Consider the following 25,559-nt stretch of genomic DNA (forward strand, 5'->3'; position numbering starts at 1 on the left):
TGTGTGTGTGTGTGTGTGTGTGTGTGTGTGTGTGTGTGTGTGTGTGTGTGTGTGTGTGTGTGTGTGTGTGTGTGTGTGTGTGTGTGTGTGTGTGTGTGTGTGTGTGTGTGTGTGTGTGTGTGTGTGTGTGTGTGCGCGTGTGCGTGTGTGCGTGTGCGTACGCGCGTGTGTGTGTGTGTGTGTGTGTGTGTTTTCTCAATAAGGCTAGCAAGAAGCCAGGACAACAAAGGCCTGGGTTTTGCGAGCGTGCAAGCCTGTCTTTACCATCCATCTTCCAGCAAATGCCCACAAGTTTTTTAGTTTTGTTTGGTAAGAGATGGCATTCACAGTGGTTGATAAAATGAGATTGGTGCAATACAAGAATCATTGTTTCTGTTTTGGTTATTTGTCTCCTATGTTCTATACACCGTACAGCTTTATATAATAAACTTTTCTCACAATGTAAGACTGAGATGAGATGAGAAGCAGGAAGTCACCAAACACGTCTGCTTTCCTTTGGTTGGGGAGCGCATCCTGTGAGAAACACTGATATACATTCAACACCCTCAGATAAGAGCAGGAAGAATTCATCCAGAATCACATCTCCTCCTGTGTGTCCAATTGCACTTGTTGTTGAGGAGAGCTCTTGCTTCAGCACTTTGTGGTAACCGAGTCCATGCTCATCGCTCTTTGGTCAATCTTGGCAACCAGAAATCTAAGCGATTCGCCAGAAGATCGAATGAGCTCTCTTCCACTGTGGAGGATGGAAGGAGAGAGAGAGAGAGAGAGAGAGAGAGAGAAGACATGAGATGACAACTTAATAACAAGGAGAGAAGATCAAATTAGTGTCTGCGTGCAATGGCCATTTCTCTGGCACCAGAGCTGTCTCAACCCACTACTTACACGTGGTATTCCATGCCAACAAGGCTGATGCCATTAACGGCCAGGATTCGGTCGCCAAGTCTCAGCTTCTGACACTGAGCAGCGGGGCTGTCGGGCACCACTGACTTGATATAAATGCCACTCATCTTCAGAGGGGTTTTCTGCATCAAGTGAAACGTAGAGGTGACATCAGTTACAAATGCTTTACAATCACCTGTCACTGTAAGTTATAAAGGGGACAGACTCCCTCGTTGTTCAGCTGATATCGACAATAAGCCACTCAGACATACTTACTTATTAAATATTAGAGTAAGTGCTTGTATTCTTACCATTCCATCTACGAGTGCCAGGCCAAGCCCATGAGGACCCCTCTGAAGTTCCACTGTGAACACTTCCTCTCCGTCTTCATCCTCCACATTTCCATTCCTCATCTCAGCACTTCCGCCAGCTGAAACAACGCACGCGCACACACACACACACACACACACACACACACACACACACACACACACACACACACACACAGACAGACACGCACATATCAGTGTGGTGCTAAACATACAGATTGCAGTAATGAACACCATTAAGTAAACAAGACGGGGTCTAATAACTCCACAGCATTATATGGATCTCGGACTTGAGGCCATCATCTACAGTATGACGTATCTATGATGGATGATGACTCCACATTTGGCCAAGGTTTCAGCCCAATCCAATTCTAAAATTCTAAAATTAACAGTTAAATATTTAAAAAATATATCAAATTTGAAAAAAGAAAATGTGGGGGTAGTTACTTCATTGGCCTACTTGGAAGCGTGTGTGTACAAACAATTTGGCGGTTTGCGACATTAGCCCTGGACACACAGACTCACAGACCCATTTCTAGACAGCTCACCTCCTACAGAGCCACACCGGACCAAAATGCCTCCAGTGTTCAGTAACATTGAGTGAAGAACTGGAGGCCATAACGGGATTCAGTGAAAATTATTCTGAAGCCCTGGATCTTTTTCTACACCCCTAGTCTTGTTTCTGTCTAATTTCCCTGTCTCTTAGCATCATCAGAGAGTAGAAGTTGTACTGAATACAAATTTAAAGGTTCACCAAGGACAACATTCATTGTTAAAACATGCTCAAATATCTGGTTCTTATTAGTGCACAGTTGCTGGCAGTAAATCCTAAGAGATTTTTGTTTAATAAAATACTTCTTCAAAAGATCTGGCATGCATTAGATCAAGTATTATGAAATGCAGGCTTTCCACAGAGGCCCAGGTTTGCTTAACGATTGCCAGGGTTCGCGGGTGGGAAACCGACACAGGATAGGCTCTGTGCATACAGTAACTGTGGTTCTGGGTTTCCAGAAGGCGGCATTCCCGTTTCCTGTTCCGGTTCAGTTTCCCATACATTGAAATAGAAACACATATACCTTCATATGCGTTTCCAGTTAAATTGGAACTGAACATGGGTATGCCACCACCTTCTTTTTTCTTTTTTTTAATCAAAAATTGTATCCAACGATTTTTGTAACCCCATTTTTTACACCCAGTGCCAATTGTTGCGACCGTAGGTCGCACTTACTACAGAAAGCTGCTCCAGGTGTCCGTCCGTCACTCCGTCACTCCGTCACTCCGTCACTCCGTCACACACGTCACACTTTTGCCCTGCTCATATCTCCGCACCCATTGCCCCGATCCATGCCACATTTTGCACACACACTCCTTACCTGCCAAACTACACCCTCCAAGGACCCCCGGAGCTCCAGGGACCCCCAGCTGCCTCGGGGACCCCCAAGTGTAAAAAATGAGCACATGTGGACAAATTACCAAATGACCACCCCAACGGGGCTGCTCACGGGGCATTCCCGGGGACCACCCACTCCTGGTGCTCCAGAACGGATGCAAAAGTGGTGGCGCCCCCAGTGGAGGACCCCCTGCCACTGCAGCTCACATAAAATGCCGTAACTCGGGGGCTTGCCCCCCACAAACAATCCCTCCTTTCTGCCCACATAAACGCCACCATGTCACAGCTAACCCCACATTTAGACCACCAAACAAAACTATCCATTGCCCACACAACTAGGAACCAATCGCCGTTACAGCCCTCTTCTGTATACATGTGACCTACGGTCGCTTATCTCCCGATTAGGGAGTCTTACTGGTTTATGTAATCCAGGGCACTACCTTCCCTCTGCCAACCTAGGGAGGCCAGGGCCGAGCTCATGTCTCATTCAATGCATGAGAGCCAACTGACCTTCTTGTCACCTGACAGGGGAGAGAGGGTATGCCACCTTCTGGAAACCCATGACCACAGTTATGCAGAGAGCCTACAGAATATAGTGTCCTTGTCACTTCAGTAGTGACTCCAACTGGTTGGCTCAGGGCACCTGTTCAATGGGGATAAGATAATGTGAACCTCTGCATGTGTTATGGAGAAACTCCTCACTGTCAGGTGGTTGTCTGCACCCTCCCCAGGACAACAGTGGGGGTTGGCAATGACAGGGACCACAGTGCACAACACTGAATTACTAAAGCAAAAAAATAAGTATTATGAAACTGCTGTGGTGCTCACATAATAAGAACCTCAGGCGCGCATTTCCACAGCTTGTTACAACAACCATGCAGCAGCAGTTGTATTCCCAATGCAATGTTCCCACCCCTCAGCTCTCCCCCTCCTCCCTGGACTGACATGCAGCCTGTCTGGTCTGCCCCCCATGCAGGACCTGCCCAGAACAATGCCTGCTCCGATTAAGATTCCACGTACCAACCCAACTGTAAATTCCCATGACGGGTCAGCCACTGCTCTTTTCTCTCCTGACATCACCACCTCTCTGGAATTCTTGGGGCCAGATTAAAGGATTAGCAAAGCTTCCAAAAATAATGTTACCCGTTAGAAGCAGAAAAACGCAGAGGTAGAACTGGAGCTCTGGATGTGAGAGGCCAAAGTTAGGCTCTGTGTGGTGAGGTGATGTGAGCTGTGTCATGGGCAACAGCCACGGGGGGTTAAATATCAGATCTGCCATCAAAAGAATTATCAATCATCTCGCCAATAGAGTGACATTTCATTACGCTAAATTACTTATGACAGTGGGGAATGTGATATATGGATGGACACAGCTAAATTTAATAATGAGAATGTAAAAATTGTAAAGCATGTAAAAACCTTCTGAGTTAAATTAACTCCAGACCCCAGGTGATGTTGTGTGCAGTTAAAGAAATATAGCTTACACATTAAAACCCCAAATTAATTTAACTCTTGAAACTGTGGACCCATATGGCTTTTACTATGTATGCAACCACTTGAACCCTAGCATGCTTATTCTGGGAGGAACATTTGCCAAAAATAGCAGATACTTGATCGTAGCATATAGATCGGCTATTTTTGGTGAAGAGATTTGGTGTAGAGGGGGAAAAAACGGCCCAAGTACAGTTGTAATTCAAGTCCATTTCACTAAGACTAGAGGATTTAAGTGGTTAAAATCATTCTGTATCTGCACATACCCTCACCACTGATCAGCCAACCTACATAATTTGAACCTCTTACACGCATCACATGTGATGAGACTGCTTCTGAAGGCCTCTTGGACCAATTGGGGCTTGGACAGAGCATGTGTTTATCAACAGGAAAGGCCAGGCAGAGCCTATCTGATGTTCCCTGCATGAAGAATTTCCATTAAGCAAGCTTTTGTTTGCCTTTGAAGGGAGTTGATAGCTGGTTCTTTGATGGTACAGCAAATCAGAGAGATCCTGACACATGTTATGAACAGATTGCAACAGCTTTCCTGAAGCAGAGTGAACTGAGCTTGTGTGGCCTATTGCTGCATTGATGATTTAATTTGCAGCACTTATCTCGCGGGGGGAACTGTGACTATTGACTATATTCGAACAGAGCACACAGTGCTATAGTGTATTCTCCGATCATGAACGCAGCCCTCTACTGAATCTTTGTGAGCACTGTAAAAATGTTGAGGTTCTCGCATTTTGTTGTAAAAAAAATGCATGTTGTTTTGCAGCATATAAAAACCTCAACTCATTATAGACTGTAATTGTTGTTGTTATATTTAGTGTAGTCATAGTGAAGGTACAGCCACTATAAATATCTAAAATGCTGAGGATACATTTAGCATTGAACACAATTATTTTTAATTCCCCTATTAGAGTCATGGAGCATGGCGTTTGGAGATTCTCCAACATTCACTGTTATTTCTTTTGTCTGGAGGAGGAGTTCCCTCACTTTCTTTCCCTGAGTATGTTGGAGTACAGAGACCTCAGACCCGACACGTCGAGTCCCTTCCTGTCACTTCTAGAAATGACCTCATTACTGCAGAGCCTTCTAAAAACAATAGGGCCTGAGGAGGAAACAGTGTTTCCTTTGCACAGTGAAACCACCCTGTGGGAGGAACGCAGAGGGCACAGCCTCTCATTTGGAAGGCCTAACCTGCAGCCCGTTCTCCATCCAAAGTCAGTAACGTTGAAGGGCGCGGGTAGAGACGTCCCTCCACCTCTTTTATGTCAGGCATCAGGAAGCTTTATGTGGGCTTGAAGCCACAAGGGACAAATATGCAAAAGGTCTACCAGGTCAGGTCTCTAAATTCTTTCCCTATTGGAGTCCATCAATCATAGCTGGTTAATTGGGTGGAGGTGGTACCAGTGACCTCGCTTTAGAGATGAGATACGGCCAACAAAGTTTGAGTTGGGGCAGCCATATTTGCAGCGGACAGGAGTTTACATCAGCTTAATCAAAAGCTGCTGTGTAAAGAATGGCTGAATGGCTGCTTTGTGATGCTGTCATTGAGTTAATGATCTGCGGTGACAATTTGGGTTGCTCTTCTTTTCCTGGTTTCTTTGTTCATGTACATGCACTCATGTGATCATCAATCATCTTTTTGAAAATGCCTTTCAGTAAATGTGTTTCAGCTGTTACTGCGGTTTTTATATGCGTTATTTATGTCAGCTGTCTGATCTGCGACTCGTATTCTGAGTTCTACTGTATAGGCACAGTGTGTGTCTGCCTTCTGAATTACCTTTGTTTTGTTGGCGAGCCCCTTCCTGCAGGTCTGCCTCCAGTTCAGACAGCTCCATACCCTGGGGGGTATTAGGTGGCGTAAGCAGGCAGGACGGGTCCAGGGCCATACTCTTATGACAGCCCAGGTCGGCTTGACCTGGGAGGGTGTTCTGCAGCTCCAGACTCTTCAGCTTCTGGGTTAGTACCGCCTCACAGCAGCTCAGGTCACCATGAGATCCCCGGGTCTGAGGGGCTGTTGCAGGGGAGTTGAGGTCCACATCTGCCCTCAGGCTGGGGCAGGTAACAGGGTCAGAGACCACCTGATGGGCAGGATCCTGAAAGACGGCGACGGAGGGTGAAGTTGTAGACTGGCTGTCTGCGGTCGTCCCGTTGAGAGTCTGCAGGGGGGTATAAAGTCAATAAATAACAGATGGAGAAACCTCAAAGTGAAATGTCTCCTTTGCTAAGCATAACCCAGACTCCCAATGGCTTCTCATTATAGGAGTAATGTTGGGTCAGAGAGTCGTTACCTGTTGTGCAGGTTCAGGTTTAGCTTGTGTTTCCCTGCAAGGGAGACGCCGTATGAACTCTTGTAGATGACCACGCTGTTCAAACAGACCAGGCTCCACGATGGGTTTACCCAGCTCAAGGTGAAATGTGTTGCTGGGCAGGATGAGTGGCGGGTGGCTGTCGAAACTCTCTAGGATGTCGGCTACAGGATGAGAGAAAGACATGACCTCATCTATCACACATGACACAAGCAGCCTCATGAAATTCAACCCTGTGACTTAAGTAAACCGTTTTTGTTTTTAATTATAGGTTAACACTTGATTAATGGCAGCCACACTGGGTACACAGGACTCAAGCTGGTGGTTGCTGGGTCAAGGGCTGGGACTTTCCTCAGCAGGGTATTGGGGAGGAGGGGGACACAGGTGCCAGAAGAGGTGGATTTAACAGGCAACCTTAGATTGAAACTGATTGGTGGAGACAGGTTTCAATACAGGATTACAGGGGTGTAGAAGGGGGCATGGGAGGCTTACTATTGACAAATGCATGTAGGTGTTGTTGGTGCATAAGAGTGGAAAATTGGTGAATAATAAAAACAATACATTATTTATATACATACAGTATGCATGAGTGTGGTATGCAGAGGTTGATGAATAATGCTGAAATGCATGTATATGTATGTGTTTGTACACCAGCACCTACCAGTCCTGACAGCATCCTCTGCATCCTCTGCGGATGGCGTCCATCCAGAGGGGCAGGCCTTGCTGGAGTTGTACTCTCTCAGCATATGATGCAGCTGGGCAGCATTGAGGGCAGCAAACTCCATCCTCAGAGAGCTCCATGACGCCTGGTAAGGACATATTGGTAAAATACGCTGCAAATTTAGTCAAAAAGTCTGTGAAAATGAAACATAATAACTGCCGTAAAAGCTATCATCCATTGACTTCAGTTGACTTCAACAACAGGCCAATAAAAGAGTATTATCCCACCATCTTTATTTCCACAAAAGGAAACCAATTAATTTCTACTACTATTGCATACTATTTGTACGCAAAATATTTTACACCAATCATAAGATCTAGTAATTGCTTCTGTCAAGCCAGTGGCAGTTGTGGTAAGAACTTCTCCTGAGGAAAACATTCCTTGGTCTGGCATGTGACACTTTTATTATCAACCCACTTCACTGACTACAGTTGCACTTCAGGTTTCCTGACATCAGTTAAAGCCCTACTGCTAAATCATATTTATGCTCCATTCTTACCATACCCTTGTATGTTATAGAGGTCAGGTTTCATTCAAGTATCTCTCTACTTAGCCTCTTGGGTTCTTGTGAAAGGCCTTTATCTGAAGCCATCCCCTTGCAACAGCTCCTGAAACAACCAATGTTTGCTCTTTCATGACTTAATAAGAAACTGAAGGACAGGGATACAGGTGACTCATCTGACAATGAGATCACAAGTAGGTGATTACTGATACACCTGTACTAACAATAATGTGAGAAATGTCAGGCTACTCATTCTGTCCGCTCACAGCTGAATTGGAGGACAAGCGACCAAGCGTGTCGGTGCAGTAATGGAAACCTGTTTTAAAAGTCCCAGCTCCTCTCTAACACGACAAGGCTTCCACACAGAGTTTAGCAGTTTAAAGCACTAAAGCGCTAAAATGTAATTGAACTTTCTTACTCATGTCTGAGGTTAAATGTGTGACAGCCACGTTGTATGTGATATTGCATTATCCAGAATTGCTGTCGTCAGAGGTCAAAACAATGTGTGCCATGACACTAGACTAGTAGAACTGACAATAGTGCCAGAAAAGCCACTTGCAGCTCTTGCAGCCCCGGGACTCCAGATGGAAAAGTTAAAACATGACGAGGGTGTGTGCTCCGTTTTTACAGACCACAAAGTGACCTCATGCCATGAGTGATGCAAAAAAGCACCCGCTTCCTAGCAACCACCCAGTCCCACGAATAGAAGAGACATCTCAAATGGGGTGGAGCGGTTCTTTACTGAGGAAAGACATTTCAGGCTGGCACCATGACCACTAGTCACACACTATAAACAGGTGTTAGCCTAAGACTGGAATCCTAGCCACATGGCTAACCTGTTTCCTCCAGATGTGGGACTCCCACTTTCTTTGGTGTGTCGCCCACTTGGCGCCTAAACTCTAACCTTTAACCTCACAAAAACATATGCCTAAACCTAACCTTAACCCTAACCTCACAAACACTATGCCTAACCCTAACCTCACAGAAACTATGCCTAAACCCGGGAAAAGAGAGAGTCCGCTCCAGATATAGGTGGATTCTGACACAGAATGGGATCATAACAAGGTTCAGTGCTCCAGCTGCAAGTAATTTATGTTTCAGCGTTACGATGAGATTGCTTGGGGAAAATACAACAGTTTCACACTGAAATCATATTATCCCTGAGCAACACTATCATGCAATGAAGTACAAATTTTCTTGATGTCAGCTGCCGTAGGAAGGGTAAATGCTTTTTATTTTATTTTGTACTTCATGCTATGCTAAATGATTTCTATAGTTGTGCCATGATATCATGTAAGTCTATATTGCATATATTTATTTTCTACCCATCTTGTTTTTGTTCTACACTCTTACTCTTGCCTGTTATCTCCTGTGTTTCACTCTTACTGCTGTTGCTGTTATGACATCTGAACATCCCCTAAAGGATTAATAACAGATTGATTCTTATCTTAAAGGGTGACTCAAACACCTCTATGCTAAGAGTATCGAGAACACTGAAAGGACAGCGGAAGAACATGGCGTTTCTAAGCCCTTCCTGTATGCTGTTTTCATGGGATGAAACAGGGAACTGGCACTCTCATGTGATGAGTAAATCATCCAGCGCCATTTCTGTGACATCTGTGTTGTGAAATGAGGGGGACTTGGGTTATGAAGTATGAACAGGCTTTTTTTCAAGCGTAAATTTATAGTATTAAACTCCCTCTTCGCATGAGCATACTGTCAACAGTCCTCTTCAACAGCCTTTAACAGGTTGATTATCATACTTATCATCTGTCCATGTTAATCAAACCCAGGAAAGGATGTGCTTGTGGGACATAGTGTGACCTTTGGTATCTCCCCTGGTGTACCTGGTCACTGTTTATACGGTGGTCCCTCTTTATGGCTCTGAATACCTCACAGTGTTTACAACCAGCCAAGCACAAGCTTAACTTCCTTCTCTGGCACTTAAAGAGTAAACAACATCCCCTTTTAATGGTTAAGTAAGAAGTGAATAGTGTTATACTTAAGGGAAGATTATTTGGCCATTGCACACAGGATGCGATTATTGCGATTATTGCGATTATTAGGTTGGCTCAGACAGGCTTTGCTTGTCTACTCTGTATGCTCTTGAATTGAGGGCAACTGAATGGTAATAAAACAGTCATAAATTTCCATTGTTTGCTCTGTGTGTCAACAAACTTAGTGATGTCATGTGAGCTGTTGGGCACATGAGTCACTTGGCTGACGTCAAGTGTAAATAGGATTTCAGCTCTATCACTTTGAATATCTTCCGTATTGGTTTAGAAGGGATACACGGTATGCAGCTCAGCATGATTATGCTGTTCATACAGTATGATGTTGGCATGTTAACCACTACTTAACCGTCTATTCTTAGTAAAAAGGACCTGAGTTGCAACTGTACTTGGACCGCTTTTCCCCCTCTACACCGAATCTCTTCTCCAAAAATGACCAATCTACAAGCTCACAACGTGAATGTTCCCCCCAGAATAGGCATGCTGGGGTTCTGTGCGCCCAGAGATGTGTTTGATCGCAGAGCAGTGACTCATCACGGCCTCAGTCTGGCACCAATCGAACCAGGGACTTGATGTCAGGCATTAGAGCCCATGTGGTATGTGCCCTAACCACTCTGCTATCGGGTCCCCCACTTGTTTTTTTTACCTAAATTGTTCATATGCGCCCGTGGCAACGCAAAAGCTGGTGCATCTGCAAACAACTATTCTATCAATTATAGGCAACACTCTATTCAACTGAAATTATTCAGTAGAGTTTACAACAACAAGGATGTCAATAATTGCTCTTGGAAGGGCTCAAGGTGTTGTGAGCTTCTAGGCTTTACATTTACCACATAAACATAACATAACTGATGTTGTACAGACTTTCTTAATACAATGAAACGTTTAGACTGACGCACGCCATGACATTACTCCATCTGTGGAAAGACAAACAGGAAAGGAGAAGAGGATGTCCTCTGACCTGCAGGAGCGTTTCTTTGGGTGTGGCGAGAAGATTGACGGCAGCGGAGAGCTTCTGGAAGAACTCCGTGGCCAGGTCACCCAGGCCGATGCTCTGAAACCAGTCCATCAGCAGGTCAAGATTGGCCCGGATCTGAACCCCTCTGGACCACTGGTAGAACCCACCTCCAGAACCTACCCAAGAAAGAATCATACGAATGTATAAACATTTAGAGTGTGTGTACTTCCTTTCTTCGTTTCTGTTATTCTTTTGTTCACTATTACTTCATCACTTCCAAAGCACTTTTTATTCTGTTGCTTATGTTACTTTTTGTAACTATGTGGTATAAAAAAGTGGTATACAAATGCAGATTATGATTACTATTAATATAAATTGTTTCCTTACAGAGACTTCACCCATTTTCAACCTACCTTCATATCATTTGTCCTCAATAATGCTCATTATAAGAAGCCACAATTTCTGTCTACTCACTATGTGTCTCAGAGGTGGGCTGTGGACAGTTCAGAATCCTGCCTACCAGTGACATCATCGGTAGGCAGGTTTGGTCATTTCAAACAAGATTTGAAAGAAAAATATATATATAATAATTATGCAAGAACAGTGGCTTCTATTTCAGCATGCTAACTTTCCATGAAGAGAAAGGCTGCAGTTTCTATTAGCTTGGATTCCCCATCGATGATGTCCATTGGTAGGCAGGTTTCTAAACTGTCCATAGTCCACCAAAAGACACAGAGTGAGTAGACGCAAATTGTCCAGGCACCCTTGAGGGGGTTCTAAATGGACCCTTATACAGTAGGTCTGTAACTGGGGTCTGTAACTCTGAGGGTGTACACATGTGGTTCCATTTGTACACCCTTTTAGTAGCATAATTCATATCAAACGAGGGGCTAGGCAGGTCTCACCTCTCTCCATGAGGGCATTGAAAAGCGATGCGTTGGTAAAGAAGAACAGGTAGGCACAGAGCTGTAAGGAGATGTCAGGATGGACCTGGAATGCGTTGAGCAGCTTTAGAGCCTCTTTGAGAACATCCTGGATGCCGCTGACCCCATCAGGCACTCGCAGCTGCCCACTCTCTGAGAACGGGTTGCCATCCAGTACACCTGGCAGAGCTGCATACATGCTCTGGGGAGAGAAGACATCGTATTTGCATTTCTTGATACACTCTTACTTTATGTCTCTTTTTAAAATCGATTATAAATGGTAATCCAGAACCTTCAATGACCTGCCTTTTTCAGCACACGTGAAGTTCTGTGATAGTTTTTTTTTGTTTAGGTTTCCATTATAACCAGAACCATCTCAGAAGTGGCAGGGACAGTAGGTACATCATAAAAAACTAAAACAAAAAGCTAAAATAGCCATGTTGCGATGTGTGCTATCTTTGCTTATTTTTTTTTGTTTGAAAGTATAAAATGGGGATTAAGTGGTTAAAAATGGCAGTATTGTGTTGCTCTAGCGTTTGTTTCCAGTGTCATCGGGTCAGACCAGTCCAGAACAACAGCACCGCTAGTACTACCTCCTGAGAAGGACCCACATTAGGTTCTGAGAACCTTGTCTGAAACCGAGCCCTAGCGTAATATGGAAAGATCTAGAAACCATTTGTTTTGTTCTTGTCATTGAAAAGAGCCATTAGACATTTCTTAAGTGCAGTTACATACAGTATCAGTTGTTTATTTGAAATGGTGCATAGGCTAACTCTATCTGACTGTCTTTGCTGTTGACGTCTTCAGCAAAATAATGCTCCAATAGAAGACAAACAATATGTCTGCCAATAATGTCTCTTATCAAATGAGTTGCACATAATGGACATCACAGCCATATATGTGGGACGATCAACCAGAGGCAGATTTCCCCTTCCTACAGATATGGCCTATGTTCATGCCAAACGGTTGCTGATGGGAATCAAATTGTGATAAAGCTGGTACAGGAGAGGGAGTGGGGGGTTCATTCCATGTAGAAACACTAAGAGAATATGTTCTCTTCTCCATAAGTTAAACCCTTCTTTGCCCTCACAGGCCTCCTGACTATACTCGTGGTGATTATGCTTTCTTTTTTTCCCTTGCCGTTTATGGTCAAAGCCAGAGGTCTAGAGAATGTGATTATCAGCAAGAACATACAACAGTGAGAGTCTGAGTCAGGAGGGAACTCACATACTTTTTCTCTGTACAGAACATAATGGCCCAGTGAGAGGAAGGCTTTTACAGAACATACAGGAAATTTGGCAGGAAAACGTGTTTCCCAGGGCATCAAGCAGATATAAGGGAAGCAAGACTGTAGACAAGGAGGGTGAAGAATATTAGGTACATTCATTCAGTCAGCTAGGACAGACATTTAGAAAAAATACCCAACTTAATAACCGAATAATTATATAATAATTATAAGCAATATCATTTTCTTACAGTATATATCAATTAACTAATCGACCAGAACAATTAGACTGATTAACCACATAACCCTGTATTATACTTTGTTGTACAATGTTGGAGTAAGAAATTGTGAAAATAGCAGATCTACAAGCTCACAACACGTCACATTGTGAGCTTGTAATTCTGTTCATTCCGTCCATTAATCGAAAATTCGAAATCGAGGCAAAAGTTTGAAATAGTCATGATACTGATTTGAAGTCATATCTCTCAGACCTACAGTCGGCCATCTGTAATGGAGTTTTTAGATTGTTAGCTGTAAAGCATTATTCTCCATACGAGGGCCCAAAATATCGCTTAGAGATTTTAACCTATAATCCCAGTACATCCTGTTTTAATTATGCTTTAATAGACACTTGTTTAACACACAAAAAGGGCACAAATCGCTCAACCATAGCGGAACATAGAGACTCATGGCGTCTTAATTCTTCAAGACCTCAGCAATTTCACTGAACACGACCTTACTGTTAGTTCTCACTGAGATCCTGCCCTTATCACCAGTCCTGATACAGTGCCATTGTTTCACATCCATTACATCAGCCATTAAACACACACACACACACACACACACACACACACACACACACACACACACACACACACACACACACACACACACACAGAGTTAACAAAAGCACACACATACACACAGCAAACGCACACACACAATCAGCAAATGCATGTGCACACACACACACACACACACACACACACACACACACACACACACACACACACACACACACAGAGAATGACCTCAGATGCTATGGGAGGGAGACCATTAAAAACCTGGGTGCTAGAATCACAATCACACTGCATTCCTAACATCACAGGTCACTTAATAGATTACCAGCAGGCTCAGCAGAGCTACAGGTGCTGGCCAGTTAATGATGAAGTCTGGCTGGGTGTGAACAGAATTTAGGTATTTTAAAGATAGGAGTAATGTGTGAGAGAATGCAGAGTAAACATTTGTTATTGACCTTAAACACGCCAGCCTTGAGAAAAAATAGATACGGCTTGATAATAACGATAAAGCCGCCATAATATCATAGCTTATGACATTATACACAGTAGCTACATTTAAATGGCTGCCATTCGTTTCTGGTAAATCCTTCCCTCACTATTCTCTTCGGCCTCAGCACCAAATTATACCCTGCATAATAGGCTGTCGTGCATACAGTACCACAAAGCCTATTGCCTGCACTGGAACAGTTAAGGGCAAAGAACAAGCTGAAATGTGTTGTGGAGAAAATGTTACTGCAGAGAATGGACCATATTCACACAGTGGCCATTTTGCTCTTACATTATAAGACCAACCTTGTCGGGATGAATATGGTTAGTGAAGTTGGTGAGGGTTCAGATATTGGCAAATCTGTTAAACCGTGCTTAGCCTTGAAATAACCTTGAAAGTGAGAGGTAAACAAGATACCTTTTTCACAGCACCAATATTGACATTAAATAATAGGGTAATGCTATATCCTTCACAGGTGTTACCAATCATACTAATTATGTTCCGTTTAGTGAAGCAAAGTCTTTCCAGTGAGCCAACATTCACAATAGCAGCACCCTGACTCTGTTTGACCTGAATGGATTACAACATTAATTAGTATGATTGATAACAGTGTTTACACTTCTATTTCATGGCCATGTATGGTTGTTGTGAAAAGGTCTATGGACTGGCAAACTGAGATAAGACAGAACATGAACTATCATTTCCTAGCTGGAAAGGAATATGTACATACAGGCTCTTTTAGTCACTGGCAGCTGTTCTGTTATGGGACAAAAATCAGTCTCTCTCTCTGGTCGTCCAAAATAACAGCACAGACTGTTCCTACTTCCTTCCCTCCCTTCCTTCAACAGTCACTAGTCAGGGTTGGCATGGTTACGGGTGTCTCCAGGGCCCCAGTCGTGGCTTGTCTGAGGTGTGGTCTGAGGTACGACAGTGATGGGGCTCTGTTAAAGTGATATAGCCTTTAATGAGCGCTTAACATAGACTACCATAAATACAAGCAAGGAGTGCCTTCCTGGGGCTTATTGTTAAACAGGAGCGTCTGGACTCTTGTGTTCGACAGCGCTACAACCGTGTTACAATGCAATTCAAGGGTAGTTGTGAAAGATTCCTTGCGGTGTTGGTATTCTAAAAAAGTTCCCACGAAAGTACAGGTTGTAGGTTTGTTATGTAAACTACTAACCTTGGGAGACAAGATTGGCTTTGTTTATATTACAAAATGGAAAGGACAGCCTGCTTACTATCTGACAGGTCTTTCCTGACCAAGAGCGCCAGAGAAAGTCAGTTTCCATTGGCTTACTGTGGTTTTTATCCTGAAATTATCACTGTGTTTACTTTACACAGCTCCATGTCCTGTTTCACAAGGAGTCCAAACAGGAATAGTAAGGATGTGAAATTATGTTTCTATATAGCACATGGTTGTGTGTGCGTGCGTGCGTGCGTGCTTGCGTGCGTGCGTGCGTGCGTGCGTGCGTGCATGCGTGCGTACACTTTAACAGTTGTACTGCACAATTAATTGCAGCTAACCTTGGTCAAGTAGTAGACCGACTGCTGGAAGGTGAACATGATGACTTCCTCCAGAACTGTCATGGCTTCCTCGCAGGCTGTCCGCGTGGACATCATCTCAGAGTCCTGTAGGCCTATCAACAGAAACAAAACATTCAGCCATGTCTCATAGTACAAAAACCAACCTGATCTCACACGACTTAGTATACATTGCACGGAGGTGTCATTCCGTGCATAGACAACTGGAAAACCCCAAAATCCGTGCATAGCCGCCTCGCATCTCCCCCATTGACTCTAACCATTTCGGAGGCGCACAGTCGCAAGGGAACTGTCGCCACGTAAGGGACCACCGAGCGAGCTAAAGCGAGCGAGTTGCCGTCCCGAACGTTTCAACGTTCCCTTGAGCCTAATCAGCGCCGTTTGAGTTACGTACCGATAGGCACAGAATCGTACATTTTGTTGTGGGGACTGCTCTGCTTCCGGGTTTTTCCTGGTTACGCCCACCGTGGGACTCGCCGTACATACGGTTTTCTAGGCGACTATGCACGGAATGACGTGCACTGGATCCGTGCAATGTATACTAAATTCTGTGAGATCAGGCTGAAAAAACACATACAGAGGTCATTACATGAAATGACACCCAAAAAGATGTTTAAGCACCGTTGAAATAGAACTCTTTACAGGTATGTGTTCAAAGGCATATCAGAATCCCCTTTGCACTTCATTCAAAATGGCGGCAGCCAGCCAGGTTCCTGTGAGTCTACCTTCATCCTCCTGGTCTTGCCTCCAGGGCAGCAGCTGAGGGACCTCATGCTGCACAAAGTGCAGCAGCTCAATGGAGTTGGCCATCCACAGCAACAGAGGCTGCAGACCTGGGATCAGCTCTTCCATGCTCAACAGCTGCATCTGTTCAGTCTCCTGAGGCTGCCCGTCTGCCATACCCCTGAGGTGAAGACAAAACATGTCCTTAGTGTAAGAATGAGTGAGTGAGTGAGTGAGTGAATGGATGGATGCTTGGTTTTCATTTTTGTAATGTTTATTTTTAATCTACTTACAATAAAATATTACTCAACGTTCTACAACAAACTGCATGTTTCTTTTCACAAAGTGAGTATTTTAAAAGAGAAAAAAGAAAGAAAAAAAACATACACATTAAATACCTATTTTACCAAGTATCCATACCTACATTATACAAGCAATAATTAATTCAGGTTACTTTGAATAGGTTCTCATGATTATTCATGGAATTTATGATTCATTCTGTCACTCGTAATATTGTCTTCGTGACATTGTCACCCTGTGATGTACCCTCGAGTTATAATCCACATGATTTTACTTCTCCTTAAAAGAGTTCATTAAACATCAACCACATAGCATCAAACACTTATTCGGCTAGTTAGGAATTCCCCTTGTTAAAGCTGTTTGCCTGCAACAGCTGACATGACCGTGACTCATTCTCATTAAATGTGTTTCTGTTCTCCAATCTCCTAGTTCCCCCTCCCCATCTCAGGTCATTCGGTTATATATGACAGTCAAATCAGATTTTGAAGTTCCCTTACATGCAGACAGCAAGGGTATGGGTGTCAAATGTCTTAATGTCATCAAGCGGTGCTACTTTTCCTTTCTTTGTAAACAGGTCATTGTCATCCATTTCTGGGGCAAACACTGAAAAACGCTTGTGGTTGGAATGTCTACTCACGTTTCTGGTTGGATTGCTGCAAGCTCCTTTGTCTTCTCCTGACAAGGAAGGCCACAGAAGAAGAAGAAAGAAAATATCCATTTCAAACCGATGTTAGCAGCAAACACTGGCCTACACTAGCCTATCTATGTAAATGATATTCGGCCTTGATGGCACCTTTGATTACTGGCTTTCTTTACCAAACTCTGGGGATTTTACTTTTGAATACATATGGATTAACATTTGGCTTGTTTGAGTTCTTCCAGGAACAAAAGGGGGGAACTGTATGAGACTGGCCAAGGAAACAAAAAGGGGGCCACTGTTCAACACTCACCCACATGACCAGCTGGATCTGGCTGGCTATTCGGAGCAGCAGCTTCCTGAAGTGTGTCAGTTCAAATGTGGCGGCTGAGTGCTGAATGCACAGTGCCAGCAGGAAAGCGGGTGTCAGCTTGGGTTCGTTTCCATTTGGGTCTGACGTGACAAGGATCTGCTGCAGCACCCTGTCTTCCTGCTCCAGCTCGTAGCACACGGCGGCCTCGGAGCCATCCAGGTCTTTCCACCGGGGAGGTGCAGGCTTCCTGTGGACTCTCCTCAACGAGAGGGAAGAGCCGCAAGACGTACAAGAGGACGATGCCTTTGCGTGGTCATTTGGGCAGAGCTTGGTCATCCACAGCGGGGTCTGGGGGGTTCCTGGCGTGCAGGTGGGATCCTTGAACATGAACAGGTAGTGTTTCCCCAAGCCCACCAGGTCCCCTGGACTTAGCTCCACCTCATCTTTCAGAAGGAAGCCATTCCTGGTGACGGGGGCGCCGTGGAGCGGCTTCAGCATCGTCAGCGTCTGTCTGCCATCCGCCCCCGGGGTGGAGCTGTTGGAGTCCAGGCGTCTGACGCAGCAGTGTTGAGGCAACACGTCCGGGGCGAAGAGGAGGATGTCCACCTTTAATCTCTCCTCGTCCTCTCCATTGCAGTGCTCGCTGCAGCAGCCGAAGATGGTGGTGGTGCTGCTCATCAGGTAAATGACAAAGTCCTGTCGTGAGGAAAGGCGACCACAGCCGCAGACAGAGAGGAGTGAAACAAAGTGAAAGGAAAATGGAAATGTTAATTTTGTAATACTATGCAGAGCAGGAAATGATTCAGCATTTTGAAACATTCTGTTTTGGTTCTTCCCTTCCTGTATTTGTTTCAGAACACCACTTTCAATGAATGGTCAAGAGGCTGTTAAGTTGTATTTTGGGTGTGAACAACAGTAGGGTCCATCCTCAAGATGGAAAGGCTTATGGGTGTGAGACTAGGTCAAGCAGTCCATGACCTTATAAACACCACCCTAAGGCTATAGTCAGGAATGATACCGTTACTGTATCATCTCTGCAGGTAAGACATCCAAGCAATGGAAGCCCTATGAGGAATGCATAGCTTGGACTTTTTTAATACTGGATTACAGAGTGGTCATATAGCATCAAATGGTTAGTTGTTCCATTCCAGGTAATCACAATGTCCAACAGCACCACTTAACGTGTCTAATTAGCTAAATGCAGTAAAACCTTTAATGTGGTGGAATTCAAACCATGTCAAATAAATACTGTATGTAAGAATTGATCCCACTGCTAAGGAAGATGTAAACTATTAAAATAGCGTAATTATCAATTATTGACCTGCACTTAACACCCAGTGCCCGGCGAGACTGTGAGATTGTTTAAGGTTGAATCGTGCCCGCATTGTTTCACTGAATTATACTTGAACCATAAACAAAGATAATAGTACCAAAACATATTTGGTCACAGCTTTTCATCATAATATGCGATACATTCACGAAAATCTCCTCTATAAAGATATCCCACACAAACTTATTAAGTCTGAGCATCAAAACGCCATTAAACTGCTTTTGTTCCATATTGCTGTTTGGTTTCTCTTTGGCTCTGGGTTGACTAATGGAATTGATGGAAGTGTGAAGGGGCCAAGATTAAACTGGCCACAGTACTCAGAATGCTGTGGCAACACCCAGCATCCTGCATACTCAGCAATCTACAAAACCATGCAGGGACAAACAACAGAGAGAGAGAGGGAGAGGGAGAGAGGGAGAGAGGGAGAGAGGGAGAGAGGGAGTGAAAGAGAGAGAGAGAGAGAGAGAGAGAGAGAGAGAGAGGGAGGGAAAGAGAGAGAGAGAGAGGGAATGGACCAGTCTCAGCCCACAGTCTGAATCTTTGGTTTTGTGTGAAAAACAGCTCCGTAAACAAGTGACCCGGAGTGCCATAATATTTCTGACACAAACAGAAATAACTGTGTTCAGGATGTTATTTTCAAAGGGTTAGCTGTTTACAGAATGAGGCATTCCTTTTCCCAGACTGAACACCCTGAAATGTAACTAGATTACAGTATACCGCTGCACCATGTGTACGTTAGCCTCCACAGTTTGTTTATGCTCTAAGAATAGTTCTAGTCTAGTTTATCCGCCTCTGCAGTTTATCCTGCTCTACTGTGTGTCTTTAATCAGGGCTATCTCCCCTTTCACTACAAGCCCTGCTGTTGTCACCCTCTGACTTGAATAGTGAACAGATTGTCCCTTATCCTTTGCATGGGGACATGCTGACAGACAGCTCATCGCTGTGTGGGAACTCAAGCCCCTGACGGGAGGTGAGCTCCATTCTGCATGGTTCTCTCACCCAATAAATGCCACAGGGTGGCCCCTCAGCATTTTGGAGGACAGGAAGATCACCTGTCTTTTCACGCCACTGTGGCTGCACTCTACTGAGCAGCCCTGCCTGGACCTAAGCCCATTGACAGTAATCCACAGGGGAAGCCTCTATCCGTCCTTCTCCTTTAGCCTGTTATAGTCCTGCTCTCTGACGCCGGGATTTCCTCTTCTGAGGCTCTTAGCCTAAGAAGTTCAGTAAGATGCTCTCCACTGAGGTGAAGTGTACTTGAGTAGTGTCTGTCTGTGAAGCCAAGATGAGACACTCAAGATCTTCAATGGATGTGGGAGCTCAACCAATTAGAGCAGGGGTGGACAACCATCTGTTTTTGAACGCCCAGGTGATCAGAGTGGGCCATTGAGGTGATAATTTCCATGAACACTATCCAGTAAAAACAATCACACTTAGTGATGGTGATTTCACTAGTGAGTCAGGTAGGCTACAACATAAGTGACAACACACAAATATAAGTGCCCAGTGGGGAGGAATTAATTGGCATAAAAGGGGTAAAAAGCAGAATGTGGGAGGACTTTTTTTTTACGTGTCGAAAGTCAAATGTATTTTTGTTTAATTTGTAACAACTGCATGGTCTGTTTTAACAAAGCAGGTTGGTCAAGTTAATACAACAACAGCTACAGCCTCCTATCATTGTTATCCTGTTCACCAAACACAAATCCCTTTCTGAAGCAGTCCAACCATGCATACGTTTGCATGAAAGGCATTGGCTGATGGATTTGGCCATTTACAGCTGCAAGCTGCATTTTGCATCTATCTATCTATCTATCTATCTATCTATCTATCTATCTATCTATCTATCTATCTATCTATCTATCTATCTATCTATCTATCTATCTATCTATCTATCTATCTATCTATCTATCTATCTATCTATCTATCTATCTATCTATCTATCCATCCATCCATCCATCCATCCATCCATCCATCCATCCATCCATCTTATCTATCTATATCTCAGCACAACTGCACAAGAGTCATTCAAAGTCAAGCTGAAGGTGAACTGTTCAACTGTTCAGCAGTGACAGATGTGAGAAGGACTGATTTTGTGGGGTTTGATTTAACTGAAATCCAGGAATACCTGCTTTGATTATTTATTTTATTTTATTAGCAGTGCAATATATTTATTCGGTGGTGTCATGTTGTCAAATAAACATCTTAAACCCAAAAAGGCAACAGTTGATTTGTATATTAAACAGGATCATGTGTTATCCCATTAATTCCCACTAATGATTTTTCATTCATAACAGCCTCCCCAGATCCTCAGAATTGATCTTACCTTTATTATTCATGTTCCATTATTGTCTAATTCTTTGTTACGTTTTATTACTAAATTATTGACGTACACGTGCTTCTATTATTCAAATTAGTAGTCTATAATAAGATGTGAAAGCAAAGGTGGTTTTCACTGTCTGGCATTGGGTGATCACTCCAGCATTAGAAAATGGCCAAGTGATCATGTGCACAATAAGGTTACCCACCCCTGAATTAGAGCTTCTATGCATTTGAAAAAACTGACCTGACCTTTTTGTAAATCCTGTTAAACAAACAGATTTACAGATTACTTCAACAAAGTCCTGCATCGGACCATAAAATGAATAACTTCAACCCAACCAAACAATTTCCTGGAATTCAATGCATTTCAGTAAGTGACAGTCACTGTGAAGTGTTCCTTCCTTCCTATAGCTCACCTGTCTGTGGCTGTAGCCTTGGAGCAAAAGGAAATACGGGAAGTCAAAAGGCGGATGGATGGAGTACTGGGTGGTGTTGTCGTCACTGCTCTCCGTCTCCTCCTTCTCCATGCCCAGACGCAGGATCTCCTTGTCAGCCTCTGCCTCTGGGTCTTCCCTGAGGGGGCCCTGCCGGACTCGACTGGCCTCCTTCCCCATGGCGGGCAGGTCCATCTCGCTCAGGCTCCTCCAGATGCCCAGTCCCTCCATGTCCTCCCCGCTGCTTTCCACAAACAACGAGGTCACCCTTGAGCGGCTCTTCTGTAGCTTGCGTGCCTGGGCATTGATTCCTGCATAGAGAGGAGCACGGTCGCTCATGAGATGCATAAATTCTGATGTGTGCTTCAGCAACAAAGTCGGCAAAGCAAAAATAAGGCTTTACTGAAAAGGCATAATTAAGTGTGTTCACTAGTCAGAAACTCTATATACACTACTGTAGCAGTGCTGAATACATTTGTCATTAATGAAGCTAAAAACAATGCATTGTTTCATGTGTTTCCTACTGAAAGTGGTTAGTTCTGTTTAATAACAAAACAGTTTCCCCCAAAATGCCAAACATTAAAATTAAAAAAATAATAATTAACAGTTCCCCTAAAACTGTTCCGCTCTGTAACAATGATGGTTCACTGCATGCACTGGCACCTGTTCAAATCAAACAGCCAACGGAAGGAGAGGAAACGTGGAGGGAAAGTGAGCGGGCGGTCACCTCTATCTGATATCAACAGCTGCTTGAGCGGCCTGACGTAACATAAACACTATTCAGCTCATTTGTAGCCATTAAGCACCATGGAATGTTCAGAGAACCTTGCTTCACACCCAGCTCTCCAAAGCCCTTATCAGCTGTGGAAGTGGGCGTTTTTCCCACATTGTTCAGCTACGCAGCGCCAGCCGGGGGGAGGGGGGGGGGGGGGGGGCTATGCCTAAAGCCGTGGAAGCACGGGGCAGCTCCGACAGTAGCCAGAGTAGCGCGAGGGGTAGGATAAGGCCGAAAAGAGGCATGAGAAGCACAACAAACAAGTGCCAAAGTCAACATTGAACCACACAGACCCCAGTATGCAGGAAGTAAGCTCTGATCGAAAAGAATAACAAACCAGTGAGTTGGACACACTCTAGCAGGTCCAGGCCTCAGACCGGTCAGAGCTGACCGGTGCCTGCAGGCTTCAGAGGGCCCTGATGGGACCCTGCTGCAATAAAACAAAGATAAGAGAGGGGCCGCCATGACCTCCTCTATCCCTCACTGCTGCTTTTGTTTCCTGTCGACCTCTCACATGCCATCTCATCTCCCCTACTCTCTGAGTGGTGATAAGATGGACAATGAAGGTTGTTTAACCTGCCATAAGAGATGAGGAATTATGTGTCCCTCAATGACACTATGAGTGAGTCATTGATTGTCCAGCTATAAAGATGTTATAGTCACTGAGTTCTGCCTGTTTTACTTAGATCACTTTAATGACCACTATAAGTGTGCATATAAAACAGACCACTTCCAGGCTATTGTAGCCCATATGAGAAAAACACCTACCCCATCGTCCAAAGGTGAAATGGCAGATTTTCAGGCTGGGCTAACGCACTACACTGTTTAATCCTGACTGTAAACTCTGGGAGTTTAAAAACGGACCTGTAAGGAAGTGTACACCTGCATACCTGCTGTGACTGTGTCTGTGTCCTTTGCGCTTTGCTCTTCTATGCTTGCCCTCTTCTGGATTTCAAAGCGCCTGGAGAAGCCTTCTTTAGGTTTCCAAAGTGACTGCAGCACAAGGGGCTTCTCGTTGTCTCCCACGACCCGGAAACACTCTCTCTTCCACTGGAAATCGGCTGCCGTCTGGCCAATCACGTCACATAGCACATAGTCAGTGGCATCTTCCTTCTCCAGGCAGTACCTGCACAGCAACAGTAGACCTTCACTTAGGAGGGAGGGGTGTTATGATCTATTAGTACAGAAGGATCATAGCTGTGCAAAATATTACATTTGAATTACACCCTTGAGGATCAATCCCACAAGGCCCCGGGCCAAATCCTCACCGCTCCAGGGCCTCCTTGACCAGTTCCTTAGCATTGGACCGAGGCGTGGCCAGCACGCTCTTGTAGTTGGTCCCCTGACAGATGTCGCTGCCAAAGATCTTGAGGATGCCCGGGGCAGACATTTGACTGGACAGCTCAGCTGGGTCATCTCTAGCCCGGAGGTCTCCTGTCAGGCTCTGGCTGCCCGAGACCTGCCGCTGATGGCCATTGTCCCGAAGGTTTGGGCTGCGGTTGAAAACCGTGGACAGCCTGTTGTTGTGTCGGCGGATTTTGTTCTTGGCTGGCTGCCGAACACCCACACTCTCTGCTGACCGTGTGGTGGTGTCTGAGTTGTTGGACCTCAAAGAGGGCAGGGGACATGGGGCAGAAGAGATCATAAATGATTGGAGCAGCATTGGTGGTGCTGATGTTGGGTAATCCAACTTTTAAAACATGTCTTGATTGATTAATTGAATACTTTAATAACAGTTTGAAAATAGTACAGAGGTAAGATTTTATTTTTAGAACCTCTCCCACCACTATGTAGCTCGGAGCTATACAGCGGAGGGAGAGGTTCCGATTGGAGCAAGATTTTACAATGATCGTTAAAAGGATAACACAAAAAGCCCTAGGGGCTCGTTTCCACTGTGGTGGTCCGGTCAAAAAGCATAGATCTATAACATTTTAGCAGGTGGGCAAAAGTCATATAATAACAAAGCATGGGAGAAATACATTTTATCTTTACAAACATTTAATCCAGATTGGCTATGGCTATACTTACTGTAAAGACCCATTGCTTGGTTTCCTCCCGAGTTTAGCCAGACGTTTCTTAGGAGAGCGGATCAACAAGCCCACAGGAAAGTTCAGGGCTTGTTTAGATACAGGACTGCTTCTCTCCTCTGAAATCATTGTTTGTTTGTTTGTTTGTTAGTTTACTCCAACCCGGGTTAAGGGGTGTAGTGATGATGTAGCCTAATGTACACCAAAAGCAGTGTTTTCCCCGCAAAATTACTTATTAAAATATTCCATCATATTCCAGGTTAAACGGGAAACTCGATCGGTTGTCGAAGTTAAACCCCTTTAGATCAGGTATTCCAGAAGTATATGTTTATCCCGGGATTCAGCTGTCCATTTCAAATCACAATCACACTGGTCCGAGCATTTTACTGTCACTCCATCTATCATTTGGACGTTGTGTTGCAAAGTTAGTGAAATTGGCTACATTGTATCCCGCTAAGGGATGCTTACAGCCAAAAGTGCAGCGATCGACGCGTTAAACTTTCAAATCTTTTTTTTTTGCGAATGAAATCCACAGCAGCCAGAACTGGTCGTAAATATCCATGTGAAAGTGTACTTTTCGATCCGTTTCTGTGAACACTGCTAAAACTCCATGCCGGACAGCCCTTTCCATAATAAACACTTGACCCGTTAGATGTGAGCGCTTGAATCAGTCAGTTGTCCCACGACCGAGACCATGAATGCGCTGCAACCATAGAGTCATTGCAACCTGTGTTGCCAGATTGTGTGAGAGAAACAAGCAACCATGTCTATGAAAACAAGCCCAAACTTGGCCACATGAGCACTTTAAACTATAAATATAGCCAATCTACAAGCTCACGACGCGTCGTGAGCTTGTAGATCTGCTATTTTTTTTTTAAACATTCTAACAACACAAATGCTCCCTGGCACAAAACATTTTCATGGAAATATTTGAGAGAACCACTGGTTTAAATAATAATTAAAGACATTTCAAGCAAGCCTAAATAACAAAGTAGACTTTAGAAACTAGCCCAAAGAACCGCAACCCGCAAGTGGCATGCCAACTACCAATATTTACAAGCAACTTTACAGAAAAACAAGGCCAAAGTTGCTTATAATAAGCGGACTTGGCAACCCTGATTGCA

General features: G+C 44.3%; 1 protein-coding gene across 1 annotated transcript; it reads right to left on the reverse strand.

The window, feature by feature from the left end:
* On the reverse strand, positions 1-25,120 carry radil2a (Ras association and DIL domains 2a). Its single transcript, XM_084070929.1, has 16 exons — positions 24,437-25,120; positions 23,677-24,015; positions 23,299-23,534; positions 21,616-21,944; positions 17,551-18,246; positions 17,238-17,275; positions 16,303-16,481; positions 15,560-15,672; positions 11,506-11,725; positions 10,604-10,776; positions 7,069-7,213; positions 6,390-6,571; positions 5,879-6,257; positions 1,191-1,309; positions 883-1,022; positions 1-733 (listed from the first exon to the last, which is right to left on the reverse strand). Exons 1-16 carry the CDS (start codon positions 24,562-24,564, stop codon positions 631-633), a joined length of 3,519 nt encoding a protein of 1,172 aa, XP_083927055.1. The 5' UTR covers positions 24,565-25,120; the 3' UTR covers positions 1-630.
* Positions 25,121-25,559: the final 439 nt, after the last annotated feature.

This window comes from Gymnoscopelus microlampas (genome assembly GCF_963454915.1).
Source record: "Gymnoscopelus microlampas genome assembly, chromosome: 11".
Classification (NCBI taxonomy): Eukaryota; Metazoa; Chordata; class Actinopteri; order Myctophiformes; family Myctophidae; genus Gymnoscopelus; species Gymnoscopelus microlampas.

Coding starts and splice junctions, on each gene's coding strand:
- radil2a (XM_084070929.1), bottom strand. CDS start 24,564: ATGATTTCAGAGGAGAGAAGCAGTCCTGTATCTAAACAAGCCCTGAAC. Junction 1,310..5,878: donor GGCTCGCCAACAAAACAAAG/GTAATTCAGAAG, acceptor GCGTTGTTTCAG/CTGGCGGAAGTGCTGAGATG. Junction 1,023..1,190: donor TGGCACTCGTAGATGGAATG/GTAAGAATACAA, acceptor CACTTGATGCAG/AAAACCCCTCTGAAGATGAG.